The sequence below is a fragment of the Montipora capricornis genome, chromosome 3, assembly GCF_036669925.1.
Source record: "Montipora capricornis isolate CH-2021 chromosome 3, ASM3666992v2, whole genome shotgun sequence".
In the NCBI taxonomy this organism is placed as follows: domain Eukaryota; kingdom Metazoa; phylum Cnidaria; class Anthozoa; order Scleractinia; family Acroporidae; genus Montipora; species Montipora capricornis.
This window is the reverse complement of record NC_090885.1, coordinates 65,896,226-65,911,225: the sequence shown is the minus strand read 5'-3', so window position 1 is coordinate 65,911,225 and position 15,000 is coordinate 65,896,226. Positions and strand designations below refer to the sequence as shown.

The 15,000-nt window shown below is 41.6% G+C and overlaps 2 protein-coding genes across 5 annotated transcripts in view; one reads left to right on the top strand and one right to left on the bottom strand.

Moving 5' to 3' along the window:
* The window catches only part of LOC138041565 (kappa-type opioid receptor-like), a 30,097-nt gene extending 28,149 nt beyond the window's left edge, over window positions 1-1,948 (top strand). For all 4 annotated transcript variants that reach the window (XM_068887307.1, XM_068887308.1, XM_068887306.1 and 1 more), the window contains one exon: window positions 1-1,948. This exon is cut by the window's left edge and continues 45 nt beyond it. In XM_068887307.1, the coding sequence (XP_068743408.1) occupies window positions 1-1,136 (1,136 nt within the window). In that variant the 3' untranslated portion in view covers window positions 1,137-1,948.
* Window positions 1,949-7,262: 5,314 nt separating this feature from the next.
* LOC138040729 (integumentary mucin A.1-like) lies at window positions 7,263-8,141 on the bottom strand. The gene has a single exon (XM_068886406.1). It carries the CDS (start codon window positions 8,139-8,141, stop codon window positions 7,263-7,265), a length of 879 nt encoding a protein of 292 aa, XP_068742507.1.
* Between the last annotated feature and the right edge of the window lie 6,859 nt (window positions 8,142-15,000).

Here is a 15,000-nt window from a genome sequence, read left to right as displayed (position 1 = left end):
GGATAATACTGACGTGTTTATACGCAGTCTCGTCCCTCTTCGCGTTGGTGGGAAATTCTCTCGGAGTGTACATCATCTGGAGGCGATGCGGTGTTAAAGCAGCCACGCATTTGCTAATTGCAAACCTCGCCTTGTCCAATCTTTTGATCAGCATTATTGACATGCCAATGTCCGTGGGGTTTATATATATAGGACATCGCTGGCTTGCTGGACTTGCCGGAACGATAACTTGCAAACTGGCGCAGTACCTGTTTGTATTTCCAATCGCTACCTCAATCTTAACGATCCTTATGGTCTCTGTGGACCGATTCTTTGCCGTGTTCCGTCCCCTTCAGGGACAAGTGTTTCGTAGACCTGTTGTCATGACTACAACCATATGGATCTGCTCAGCAATCCTCATGAGCCCAGCGCTTGTCATCTTTCAGACGATTCCCGATGGTGAATGGTATTGCGAGATGGACTTCGGAGAAAATCCACACACAACCGCAACGTTTTCCAAAGTGTACTATATGTTCCTTTTCGCCGTTCTCTATTTGCTGCCCCTTCTTGCTATTACTGTGCTGTATACGCTTGTTGGTTGTAAACTGTATCATCGTAAGATTCCTGGTGACGCCAAAACTTGTTCTCGTTCAGCAGCAGTGGAGAGATCGAAACGTAAAGTTATCAAAGTGCTTGTCATGATAGTTGCAACCTTCGCTGTCTGCTGGTTTCCAGCTCACGTGGCCCACTACATTGCCGTTTTCCACGAAGATTTTTCAAGGACAATACCAAATTATGTCTACCCTCTGCTTCTGTGGGTCTCTCACACCAACAGCGCCATCGACCCGTTCTTGTACATCTTACTAAGCCAAAACTTTCGCAGAGAATTTAGAAAAGTTATGAATCAATGCGACTTCTACCAGAAAAGAAAGCGATTTGAAATGCGCTTGTCCCGGCTTAGGGAAAACTTTTCGCGTCGCCGTAGTCAACGAAAGAGTGCAGCTTCTTCTTTCTGGTCGTTTAGGCACGGTGCCACCTACAAAGGCGGAGTCCACGATGCGGATGGAAAGTGCGACGCGCATGATATAAATATGCTGAGCCGCTCACCAGGAGAACAAAGGAGAGAGGAACGTAGTTGCAATGATCATCAACTGTGAGGAAAATCGCCGAAGCAACCACTGCTTGAATCCGTATCTTTCCTAGTTTCATTCCCTCGTGGAGGAAAAAAGTGATAACTCAGCCAGATACGGGCCTTTAACTTAAGTAAATTGATCGGAATCCTCGCCCCACAAATGTCTACAGTTCAGATAAACAAACTGGTGTACCGTTTGTCACAACAAATATCCAAGGGCTGACTTGTCGAGCGCCAGTATCGGGATTTTGTGACCAGATTTCCTAGTTAGTAGGAGCATTGGAGGACTTCTTTCAAGGTCGTCGGTTGAAATACTTGACCGAACCAAGACTGACGGTCTTAAAATAACTGAGACAAAAACGGCTTAGTACTTAAGTCTTTTATAACAACTATAAACCATCGGCCCCATGTCTAGCCCCTTAAAGAATCTGACCCACCCACTTGACATTGCGCGCCTTTGTTGTTGTTATCCGGAAATTTCGAGCGTCTACTTCCATAAACGGGCAAGTATCGCTCAAGAAAGTTTTGAACAAATTTTTTTCGGGGAAATAACGAACGTTTTGAAGATTCTTGGGGGAGAATATTTTTTGTGAAATTAAATAGACTTCGATCAGAAAAACTGCAGACTACATTGCAAATTCGAGCGCTTTTCTATGAAGCGCGGAGATGCGTTTGTTGTAAATTCAAGAGGGAAAGACAGTTTACACGCGTGGTATCTGTTTTTTTTTTTTTTGCTTTTAACTGGAACCTTTATAAACAAGCAAGTTATATTTATTTGCTACCCAAGCAGTTTGCAATGGAAACATAAGGCAATATAGTAAGGTGCCTCAAACCAGTTTCAACGTTTCCAAGTGACGCTCTTATTAGAAGGATCGGCACCACAACGTTGTATCATGTATTAGAAATATTGTGGTACCAAATGAAACACGAATTATTGCTAAACAAGATACAGTCATTATTGTGACGTCATATGTCACCGTAGCAACAGGCAAGCCCTGTAATAACACCCTTTACTTTGTCTTTAATTGCTTGTATCTCAAAAACGATTTCGATGACCTCTATTTGTTATTTCTGAAAAGTAATTGGAAAGGCAAGATGAAACTTTCTGCAACATTTAAAAAGATTCTGTCTGGCGGATTCAGAGCCACCTTAATTCTTTGATTTTTTTAAGGCGGCCCTGAATCCGCTGAACAGACTTTTTTTAAACTTTGCTGAAAGTTTTATCGTGGCCTTTGAATCATTTTTCATAAAATGGGGGTCACCAAGTTCGGTTTGAGATATGAGCAACTAAATCCAAAATGTAGGGTGTTTCTGCTGGGCTTTCCCGTTGCCAAGGTAACTTGTTATATCACAATAATGATCACATCTCGTTTGGAAATAATCGGTGTTTCCTCTGGTACCATAAAATTGCTGTTACGTGATACAGTGTTTTAGCGTCATTCGATCTAAAGAGAGTGTTTTCTAAGTGTTGAAACCCTGTCGAGCCTCCTTAATTCGCTTCTTGCGCGGTACTTCGTAAATAATGCGAGCGGTTAGCGATAAGCGGTACCAACTGAAGTAAATAAGAACATTCGTCAGCGAGCGCGATCCAATACACAGTTGTAGTAGCATAAGATGAAATGCTCTTATTCCACGTTCTTAAAATTTCTTCTTTTTCAAGTTTACCAAGTCTTCAAACGGGTATTGAATCCAACAACAATTTCTAAGCGGGACATAAAAGATGTCATTTTTGGGTGGCCGTAGAAGTTGTTACCCCTTTTATCCCGGTTGAACCAGCCCCCATTGAAGAGTAAAACCGCCCGGTGTTACAGTAAAATCTATCAATGTCACTGTAGGAATTATAGGGTTAAAGACCCCACCAAAAACTCGGTGCGAAAAGGGTCGGAGATATGGGCACCGGCCGGTGACCTTTGCTTTGGGCCAGTGGCCCGTTTCTCGATAGTCCCGAAAACGAAAAGCCATTTGTGAACCTGCTAACCGCTTGTCCAGGAAAGCCAATCTTTAAATATGTTTTCAAGGCAACAAAAATCAAACTGACTGTGAAGTTTGACGACTTAAACTCCCTCCGTTCTTGAGATACAGAGGAAATTGTGACGCCCGAAAATGGCTCATAAAGTTTGGGGACTTTTGAGAAATCGAAACGCGCCCCAGGGCAATTCTATTTAAACTAGATAGATGATTATAATTTAAATTGCATAACTGCAAGTTCCCTCAAACAGAATTTTAAATTAGTGCTGATAAGGCTCGAGAAGATTGGCCTGATAAAAGGACTTCGCTTCACGGTACGGAATCATTTGGGTGTTCAATCTCAGTCCCAGAGTCAGCGATCGGGAATGAGAGACTTTGGTCAAATCCGAAAAAGGCCACATCTGATTGGCTGCTGTTTAAAAAAGGTTTTATTTCATTTGGAATGAAAGTAGTCAAATACGTATGGCAACATTTGGTTCCCGAGACCAGTCGGAAGGATACAGATTGTAACCTTCGAATTGCACTCTGTATTCTTTAAATCCTCATACTGAGCTTTAGGGAGAGTTCAGATTTCCCTAACCTCACGAGAGCGTAGTCCAATGCTTTGTGATAGCACTCTACTTTAGAGAAAGAAGCCATATTTCCACAATTACGGCCAACGGGAAACGGCAGGCTCCTGCTTATCATAAAAGCGTGAAATTTCTTTCATTTTAACTTGTGACGTTCCTTTGAGAAGTTTCTTGATATCTGGAGCTAACAGGACAGAAATGAGCTAATATCAAGCAGGGATCGTACTTTTTTGGCAAAACCCTAATTTCAGTCCGACGTTTGGCGTTTGGCGTAAAGGTCATGCTTAACTTTTCTATTAACTCGGTATGTCCCGACACAACACAAGCCTAGCGAGTAAACGCTCTTGACCGTCCCTCCCTGACTATCCACTGACCTCAAACAAAATGTAACCCCAACCCCCTCCCCAGAGTTTGACAGGAATACGCTCTCTCGGAATATTCAAATTTGCCTCTGCTGTGGTAATCGGCGATTTTGAATTTCCCTCCTGAATTAATGAGTCTTTATTTAGGTGGTAAGGCTATTGCTTCGAAACTCCCTTTTAGGCAATATTTGCAACGCCAAACAAAAGCTCTTGTCTTTGAATTTGATCAGTTTTTTTCGATCATACCAGCTATAGATGATGATGAGAAGATGTTGAGAGTTATTGCCTCGTAACCGGGGCTTTTCTCCACAAGGAACAAAGTTTTAGTCATTCTGTAGTATGTGTTAAAATACAACGAAAAGGTTTAAATAAAAAAACTTTAATGAGTAGTTTTTCGCGCAACAGTGAAAAAATAGTTAATTATGTTCCATCATGAAATGAAGCCATGGTATCAAACCAGTTCGACTTAAGAATGAAGACAGAAATTAATCAAATAAAAAGAAAAATATCAAACTAGGTCACCAAAAATAGATCCACAATGCAAGATTATGCTATTAATTGATACGGCCCCTGTGTGTCTTAGTCGATAACAAAGTGGTTCCCCAAGATTCTGTGGTAATGGATTCACTCTCAAAAGCGGGAAGACTTAAGACTTCTAGCTTCGACATCGTCACTGCTGACAAGATTTCCTTTACTCCTGCACGATCGCCCCATCGATTTGATTTTCAGGGAACTTAGAGTGTAATCCCAAAGATTCATGCACGCCATATCCCCTCGTAAGCACATGGAAGGTGTGAAACCCTGATTCAGCACTGCACGGTGCTGTCCAAGGTACAATAATCCATTTGGCTGAAGTGAACGTCCTGCAAGAAAAAATAGATTTCACACTTGGATACATCAATATCTGAGGTCGAAAGCTGTACTATGAAATACAGCATGCAGTTTTTTTCCAGTTCAGTTTATGGCAATTGCGTTTTGGAGGTCAGGCAGACATAAAGGTTATCATCCCCACCTCCCAGCTCTGCGATAGCATGTGGGCTGTGTTCAGACAACCTCAACCGGACTCGAGGGCTTTTCTCCGGCTGTCAAAGGTGCGCTACATGTGGTTTTGGGCCGAGCTGGGTCCTCGTAAGTTGAAGTTGAATAAGTTTAACAAAACTCAGTCATTTACTAAGAGCGTCTTGTTCATAACTGGTGTATAAAATTGCCATACAAAAATACTCTCTCTCCAATAGTTGACATATATCATTTAAGAATTAAAACTACATTAAACTGCGGTCAAAGGGGGAAATAATTTAAAAAACGTGGGTGACATTCTCAACTTATTATAAGTAATCCAGTCCCCGCGGTCAATTAATAAGTCAATTAATAGTCTGTGTTCTCTTCAAAGCGAGCCTAAGTGCGAAGTTTTTGAGATGGTAATTAGTTCTATTTTACACTTGAATGAAAACTAATTTTCATAAGAAAAACTTCGCACTTAGACTCGCTTTGAAGAGGAGGCAGACATGAACTCGGAAATGGCCTGTCGTCATCAGAGTCATGAAGAAAAGCTTACCGTGCTATGGAATACGGCAGGTTGGCCAATGTGAACGAATGCAAAAATTATTAATAGAGTGCAGTAGAAGTAAAAGAGTGCAATACCGAAGTTAATGTCGGAACACAGTGATGCATGGAGTGATTTTGTTGAGTATTAATAAATAAAAAATCGTATGAGCATGCTCGTGCATTTCTTAATTTATAGGCTACGAAGGTAGTAACTTTGAGAAATTGCAAAACATCACTGGTGCCCATAAATTACGAAATGTCGCAGCGTTCATACGATTTCCTATACTTATAAAACTATGATTTACAAGGTACACGAGAAACATGCAATTCGTTATGTCCATCCCAATAAGATGCACGCAGATTTCAATAAGCGTCACGAGGTGAAGTTCAACACTTTGTTCTTCTCCCTAACGTTAATATCACTCGTCAGTCTGGGAATAAAGACGGTTAACGTCACGAAGTCGCCTCCGAATGTTTCTCTTTGAGTAAAGATTAACTGCTGCATTTACCCAAAGCTAAAAATAACGCTAACCTTTACGCTTACCTTGTTGAAAATAGGTAGCAAATGCTTAGACTTAAAGGGACACTTCGTGTTGCATTTGGATGTCAAAACTAATTGGGCGTGAATCTAATTGCGTGCATTTCTGGACCTAAGTGAGCAATGGGCCTTAATCACACAATCACAATCAAGTTGAGTCCCGAGGGATTAAAAATTTTTGGTTTTGCGCACCGAAACTCGTTCCCAAACGTTTCAACTCGAGCCTCGCGGTACGAAATCTATTGTCTATGGCCAATATGGACGCTGCGCGAATAAGGCCCATTCACAGTAAGCGTTTTTCATTTGTTTTCTTCAGAGTCACGAAATCAATAGAAAAGATCGACTTTAGTGGACCATTCAACTTCTGAGTTTTGATTGGCCCAGCGGTAATATATCTGCAGTTTGTCCAATGGCAAGAACGGCATAGCGACGTGGATATATTCATCACTCAACCTCTCCCGTCGATCACCTGTTCGCTCGTTCCTAGTATTTTAAACAGTTGAGAAACGTAATGATATCTTTAAAGTGCTAGTTCGTCAGACACCAACTTATGAAAGTAAATTTGATTGGTCACCTGTGGATTTCTGCCTTCCGAGGAAATCTCCATTCATAAAAACCTTAAATGCCGCATCTCTAGAATCCCATACCAAGCAGATATGATACCATTGGTCATTGCGTATATCCGCTTTCACTCTCCTGTTGACAAAAATGGTAAAAAATTAACTCGTCTATCCCGCCCAACGTCAAGTCGATTCGTCAACACTCTTCTAATTTGAATGACTACAAGCAAGTAAGACTTGACTGCTACGGTACATGAAAGCAAGGTCGAGGTTGATATGACTTAATTTGTAAGAGTTTCATCCATAAAACTCGTATACCCCCAAGCAAATTCACGGTCGATTCAAATGTTTTAAATTCCCAAATTTGGCGATGGTTTGCGCATTAAAATAGCGTGGGCGAAACTACACAAGTTGAGGCGAATCAACGTGTGGCCGTAACGTACGATTTGTAGGCGAAACGACCGCATTCCCTTCGGTAGAGTGAATTCGAAGCGTCAACAGTCGAAACTTCAGCTCACAAGTCTTTTTTACAATAGATGATTTGCTTTCATCAACTAGCTCGATAAAATCAAATTTTTCTACGACAACAGCTTGCATGATTAAAAATTATTACCCTCTCTTTCCAAACAATGTTACTTCCAGGTACCCTCCAATGTATCCGAAGGTCATCATGAAGGGCCTCAAGGGTACTGCATAACTAACGTATGCTTCAAATAAGCCATCCTGGATACCTGCGTGCTTCACCCACAAACATAAACTCAAAGCGCTCAAATTTTTGGTAACGTTTCCCCCATAGATGAATTCAGTGCAATTGGCATTGGTAGGTTCAGTTGAAGGGACCGTGGTTGGTTCCTGTGTAGTCGCCTGTGTTGCCGTTGCCTTCGTAGTTTCCTGAGTCGTCAACTGTGTTGTTGCCTCTGTAGTTTCCGGTGTTGTCACTTGTGTTGCCGCCTGTGTTGTTGCCTCTGTAGTTTCCTGAGTTGTCACCTGTGTTGTCGCCTGTGTTGTCGCCTTCGTAGTTGGTTGTGTTGTCGCCTGTGTTGTTGCCTCTGTAGTTTCCGGTGTTGTCACCTGTGTTGCCGCCTGTGTTGTTGCCTCTGTAGTTTCCGGTGTTGTCACCTGTGTTGTCGCCTGCGTTGTTGCCTCTGTAGTTTCCGGTGTTGTCACCTGTGTTGTCGCCTGCGTTGTTGCCTCTGTAGTTTCCGGTGTTGTTGCCTTTGTTGTTGCCTCTGTAGTTTCGGGTGTTGTCACCTGTGTTGTTGCCTGTGTTGTTGCCTCTGTAGTTTCCGGTGTTGTCACCTGTGTTGTTGCCTGTGTTGTTGCCTCTGTAGTTTCCGGTGTTGTCACCTGTGTTGTTGCCTTTGTTGTCACCTCAGTTGTTTCCTGTATAGTGGGTTCTGTTACTCCCTCAGGCTGAAAGTTGTTAGCGTGACCTCCAGATGATTTGCAAGCTGCAAATAAGGCACATTGCAAAATTCTCAAAGTCATCAATGTATTTCTAGCTTTTCAAATTGATTCACTTGATCTCGGCCATACCATGATGATAAGTTAAAAAGTTAACCATTTAACAAACACTACTCTTATCGTAAAAAGCATTGACGAAATATTCTGTTAACGCATTTGTAGCTTTTTGATTGATGCACGTGATCTTGGTCACAAAACTTCATAAGAAAATGCAAACCCTGCGTAAACAAGCGAAAACAATATATTTTTCTCATTTGCATTAGATCGGCACACGTAAAATGCAAACGTTTAAAACGGGCCGTAGTTGCGTAAGCCTGGTCTTTACCAGCGACGCAAGCACAAGGAAAAGCATAAGTAGCTCATGCTAGTGAAAACGAACGCTGACATAAGCATCAAAACCAACTACGGCATCCGCCATTTTATTCAAATGCTCAGACGAGAAGAATCTGGAACGAGTGCTTTAATTGGCCGACGTAGCAAATTTCCTAGTAGGCTGTGTTTCGTTTTCACACGACACAAGTATAAGCGTAAGCACAAGGAAAAGGAAAAATATGATCCTTGGGCTTGTGCTTAAACTGCGTCAACCGTGTTTTCACGGTGAAATAAGCGCTCTTATGCTTGCGTCGCTTGTGAAAACCAGGCTAAAGGGAACGGTTTGCCTGCGTTGGGGCATGCATGAATAACTTCTGTCAAATCCATTTATCGCCCACAAGGAGAACTATTAGGTTTAGAATGGGGCATGATACCTCAAGTAAGCAACATAATATTTCATGATCAAAATTCCGGTGTCAGAAGTCAATATTCCAAAGAGTCGGACACAATATGATGCAATGATGAAATGGTATATGAAATGAATCATATATGAACTGCAGATATGAAATCAAGTGAAGCTATGATCTTCGCAGTTATGAACGCAATTTTTACAATTTCGTAGAGAAGCCTGAAAAATTCAGGACTTCAACGGAGTTTGAACCCGTGACCTCGCGATTCCGGTGCGACGCTCTAACCAACTGAGCTATGAAGCCACTGACGTTGGGAGAGAAGGGTAAGTCGCGTGTCTCGTTCTCAGCGGGTTAGTCCGCCATTTTGATGTCGCTTTGCTGTGGAAGTTCACATTGTGCGTACGGACGTACGGGCTGCACAACAATCTTGTAAAAGGTAAAGAACTTTTGCTAGGTATGAAAGGGAACTTTTGGTCTAGTTTGTTGCTTTTATTTTATCTGGAGGGAATCTACCTGCGTACTTTACAACAAAAAGCACATTTATGGCAACTAAATTACTGTGTGCCATTGGTTTGCTCAAATGTGCCTTTGTCGCTTATATTTTCCTTTGCTTTTAAGATTGGCAAATGATGTTGAAACAAATCCCGTTGACCAGGGCTCTGGACCAATGCCACTTGCTGTTTTCACCGTTCGTCCTCGTACGTGCAAGACTTCGCACTAACCGTTCGGTACCGTTCGTTTTTCTTACAATTAGTTACAGGCAACTAGAATTTAACGCTTCGGTCTCCAAGGAGCACGTCTAAGCTATCCTGCATAAAGTAGTCTTTTGAACCAAAATGTTCGGTGTTGATTTGTGAATTGCTAGACTGATTGTTAAATTTTGCATGAAAAAGTATGAAAAGTAAGTATGAAAAAAACATGATCATTTTCTGTTATTCAATTTAGTAAGGATTTTGTTTGACAAAGGTGCTTTTTAAACTATCTGAATCCTGATTGTACCGATATCGGCTAGTTCCGGCCCGCGCGTCCCCTACAGCGATATTTCTCGTGACGTCACCAATTTTCATTTATATAGCCACTCAGAACCTAATTGGCTGTTGAAACAATGACTTCTTTCGTTCCGTGGTCGGCAACTTTGAATATCAAAAGAAATGTGACGTCAATATTTGTAAACAAGAAATATCGCTATAGCTATGAGCATCCGAACTAATAATCGGAAGGTCGCAGGTTTTTCTGAGTATCCGCGGGGCGTGGGCCACCATCGTAAAATAAATCCATCCTCGCCCCCAGGGTCTTCTCGGCTTTCAACAAGCCGCCATACTGAAAGCCTAGAAAAACCTGGGGACGAGGTTGAAAGACGTCTCTTCAGTTTTTCGGAATCCTGTTTAACCACGTTTCGTCCTGTAAATTAGAATACAATTTTAGTGTATATGTCGTATATGATAAAACCCTCTTACGATTGCACTCCTCAAGGTGAGTGATCCTCTTGTTAAGCTTGATGAGTTTTCGCTGCAGTGTCTCCCGTCGCGCCTTATAGGATTTCTTCCCCCGCGTGTCAAGGGCTGTGCAGGCTGAAACAAAGAGAACGAAAGACAAAATAGAGCAGATGACGAGTTTCAATCGTTGAATAAAAACTGAACAATGTACCACTAGAACCATCACCTACTTGATCGCCATTTCCAAGTTGCTATTTGCCTCTGGTTCAAAACGAGTCTTGGTGCTAAACCATTCAAATGATAGTGAGTTTGATTTGCATGAAAATACATCACTCATTTCCATTTGAATGGTTGTGCACCAGGACTCGCTTTGAAACCGAGGCAAACAGCAACTCGGAAATGGCCTTAACCAACATCCTGTGAATATAGGGACGGTACATTGACCAATCACAACACAGAAGCAATACAGGTTTACAGGTTTAAAAGGGCACGAAATACAGCACGTTTCGGTCACATGGTCCCATCCAAAGTTATAGCTAAAAATCCTACTTTTATCAGTTTGGTTGAGACTTCCTAATATTTTCCGAAAAGGATCGGTCCTTACATGCTAAGATGAAGGGCCAAAAGCCTTTAGGTCTTTAAAAGAAATCTTTTTGTTTAGCAGCATAGACAAGATGACAAACTAATCAAACGACTTACATATACAGTTCTCAAGAGTAGCAACTCTTGATTCTAAGTTCTTCACTTTCTTTTCAAGTTGCCACAATGATGAAGCCCTTCTTGAAAGTTCCACTGGAACCTCTCTGGGAGCCTTTTCCCTTTTGCAATCTAGAACTAAACAAAGTATTACCTCATATATATATGACCAGTGCAAACTTTGTAACAATAAAAGAAAAGGCAAACTTTTATAGACCAACTGGGCCGCTTTGGACTTGAAAACTTCGAGAAACTGTGTGGATGAACTAGTTGTGATTGAGCCAGAAAGAATACATGACGTGTAACCACATTTGGAACCGCCTTAAAGTGACCCTGTGATAAAAAGGAAATTTATTGCTCAGAGGAAATAAATGAATTTATGCTGAGTGACATGCTTACTTAGTTATTTCCCATGTTGCAGTTTGGGCATTTCTGTCATACGGGATTTTCTGGAGATCATTCACCATTTGTGCAAGCTAGGCGGTGGCTGATTCAACAGAGTCAATTCAATTTTCCCTCCCCACCCTCCCTATTTTTACTGTCTTGTGGATGGCGTGTGTCCCCCCACATTTGCTGGGATCATGTCTTCTATATTTGGGTATTTCCTAGGTTACCATGCCGATTTTCAATTAACGGCCTAGCCCATCAGGGCTTGGCCAAAATATCCCAAACAAATGTGGCATTATTTGTGTCCCTGCAAACGGAGCTCGCCCAGAGCAATGCCTTGCCAACAATATCAGTCAGACTGTATGGAGCATGAAACATAGAAAATATCTTTTTGTTTTCCTTCAGATTCGGAAAGTGTATTTCCTTATCCCCTGACACGCAAAATTTTGTGCTTTGATCTTTATCCAAAGGCCGTTCACTTTGAGTGTAAGTTTTGGATTTCACGGTGCGCCATTACTCACGTTCAAAACTGACCGATTGGACCTCAGAGGGTTGTATCCAGGGAAAAGTGACGTCAAAGGCTCGCTACTTTAAAATGTCAGCGTGTGAATGCAGTTTATTATTTCTGAAAACGAGGGTTCAAAAGTCTGGAAACCCAAGACTCTCGTGCTGCATATTAATTTTGCGGCGCACTCACGAATAGGCCGCTTTCGATACATTAAAATTCACCTTGAAAGAGAATTTTAGAGGACAAAGACAAAGGAAAGTGGCCTGAATTGTTAATATCTCTCACATTCATTGCAACTTGTTTGTATTGTTTTTGTCCTCTGTGCTTCGCTGTCAAGCTGAATATTAATATTTTGAAAATGGCCTATTGCAATCTTAAACTAGTGTGCGTTTGATGTCATTTTCTCCTTGATCCAGCTACCATTGAAAAGGAAAATTCCAGTTAAAATAAACAGGCGTCTTTTTGAAATCAAGGCTTACGACTTTGGTCGCTTAGTGTTTAGTTAATATCATGAGTTTTGAAATCCAAATAAAAATAAGAATTAGGCAATTTATTGTTTTTTCCTTCGTACCCAAGGGTATTTCACAGAGGCAGTACCTTTGGGAAAACTGTCCCAACCCCACTAATGAGGGGGTTTTAAAAAAATCAGTCTGTCGCCCTCGACCGACTATGAACTAATGTAGACATTAATAAAGACAAACTTAGTTTAAAAAGGGTCTCGGTGAAATCAAATTAAAATCGAATCACGTTAGTTACAGGGCATCAGTTTTATCGTATCTTTATTTACCCTCGGATTTTAGAGTCAGGCTTGATGTAGGTAGTATCTCCGATCATTTACCCTCCCAACCATGATACAACACAGAGAAGAGACCACAACACTGGGAACTCCATGCATGCCCTTCCATGGAAAGAAGTGTGAAGATTATCCGTGCCTCAACTTCATTCTCAGAACCTTTACCTCTGCTTCCTTTTGGGTGTAACGAAGGGAAACGTCCTGGGAAAGAAGTTGCCCTTGCCCGAACTAAAATGTGCGCTAAAAAGAAATAATTCTCTAGCTAGCTATTCCAGACTGCAATTTTCATTGGTCCTTACGACCTGTAGCTACATTTGATTAACAGGGCTCTTTGTTAGGTACGTGTACATTGTCTCTGTTGTATCATCTATTGTTTCGTTCTCCAATCACCGACCACGTCTGGCAAGCTACAGGGTGACCACGTCTGGGACGCTACAGGGTAACCACGTCTGGGAAAGTACAGGGTCTCTACTAAAAAAGGAACTTACGTTTGCATTTTTCAATAGCAGCAACTCTTTTCACATATTCGCTCACTGTTTTCTCGAGTGTTTTTTTTGGGGCCCCAGTAGCTTCTGGCAAAGTTAAGACCACTACAAATGCTGCAAGGATAATCCATCTCTGGCTGCCAGCCATACCTACTGCAAGAACAATGTTAAACAACGGCAATGATGATGATGATGATGTTTAAGTCTTTGTTTGAGTCTCAAACTTATGTGAGCATAAATGTTTTACTTGTCAGGGATCGATGGAGACTGTAAATCATCGAATGAAATACTATTTTTTTTTTTTATGAGAGGGAATAGCCGGAGTACCTCAAGAAAAACCTCTTGGAATGGAATAGAGAACCATGAAACTCGACCAACATATCACGCCAGGAGCCTATTAGTAGGAGCCTCCATATGCAGTAGATCTTTGAGTCAACCTTCGCGCGCATCTTTCTATTTTTAGAACGAACCCTTGAGCAGGAGACTCGCATTTACATAAATTTACATCAATTTGCACGATTTAAATACAGTTTTACTTCTTCATTTGTCTTCGTTAGAAAATGACTTTACTCCGATTGACCTTTTGAAACAGTGTGTGCAGAGCCGAGGAACTCGTGGCGTTCTAAAAATAGAAAGATACGGGCAAAGATTGACTCATAAGGGCGTGTCTGAGAGAGGCAAGCTCCTACTTATGGGCTCCTGATCACGTTGAGTCCGGTAATCGAACCGGGGCCATTGTTCGGAAGTCCTAGGAAAAACGGCATGGCGAACGAGGTGAATACAAAACTGTTATTTATTTTAACATCCTCAAAAAACCAAAAGCACAAAAATTCCTCCCACAAACGTCTGTTTTTGCCTGCACCATTCTATCGCTGGTTAGACAAAAGTTCCCGCGGAAAACAGCTTGTATAAAAAAGTACAAAGACGAAAAACTGAAGTACAACGACGAAAAGGTCATAACTGAAATCCCTCTTAACAGCCACCTTGGTGAAAGTCGTGTGCTATTACCACTCGTTGCAAACAAGGTTTTAGGCTAGTTCACTCGAGCAACGCAAGCGCAAAAAAAATACACGAGTGAACGACCAGACGGCAAATGCAAGCGCAAGCGCCGACGCAAGAAAAAAGAAAGATTTTCATTTGATTGCGCAAGAGAAAGGTGAAAAATACTCGATCCATGCCTCTGTGCATACGGCGAGAGCTACTGAAATTTATATTGACCAATCAGAATTCAGTGAGCGGAAAAAAACTGTGCTATCCGACGTCACGGCAATAGGTTCGCAATTAAAGAACCAGAAAACCATTTAAAAGATTTTGTGGCAACTTTTTTTGTCAACAAACTGGGTTGCCGGCGAGCAGCGATTCTAACGACAGCCGTTGGGCTTTAGCTGTTATTTGCGCTTTTTCTAATTATTTTCAAACGAATTCAGTCTGGTATTTTCGAATCAAGCGTAAGAGGACGTCAAAATTGTATTGATAATGTATATATTTGTGTTAACTTCGCGAAAAGACTTTGGTGACGTCCTTTCGATACGGTAGATCGACAACAACGTCATTTACGCACAGAAATGCAACGTTTCCATTGAAAGGGCAAATGATTGACAGGATACTGAGCACGGTTTTGACTGCCGCGCGCACTGCGGGCGCGGATTCCGTATGCAAGGCTCTACTGTTGAAACCAAAATGGCATGTTCCATCAGGTCGGGTCTCATGTCGGACCAAAATTTATCCGAGAGAGTTCGGAAATATCTTGTCCTTTACGGCCATCAATGAACGGGAAAATATGATTACAAACTGGAAGTAATACTCTCAATCACCAAGCTACGATTATCTAACTAGAGTATGGTAATCTTCCTAAA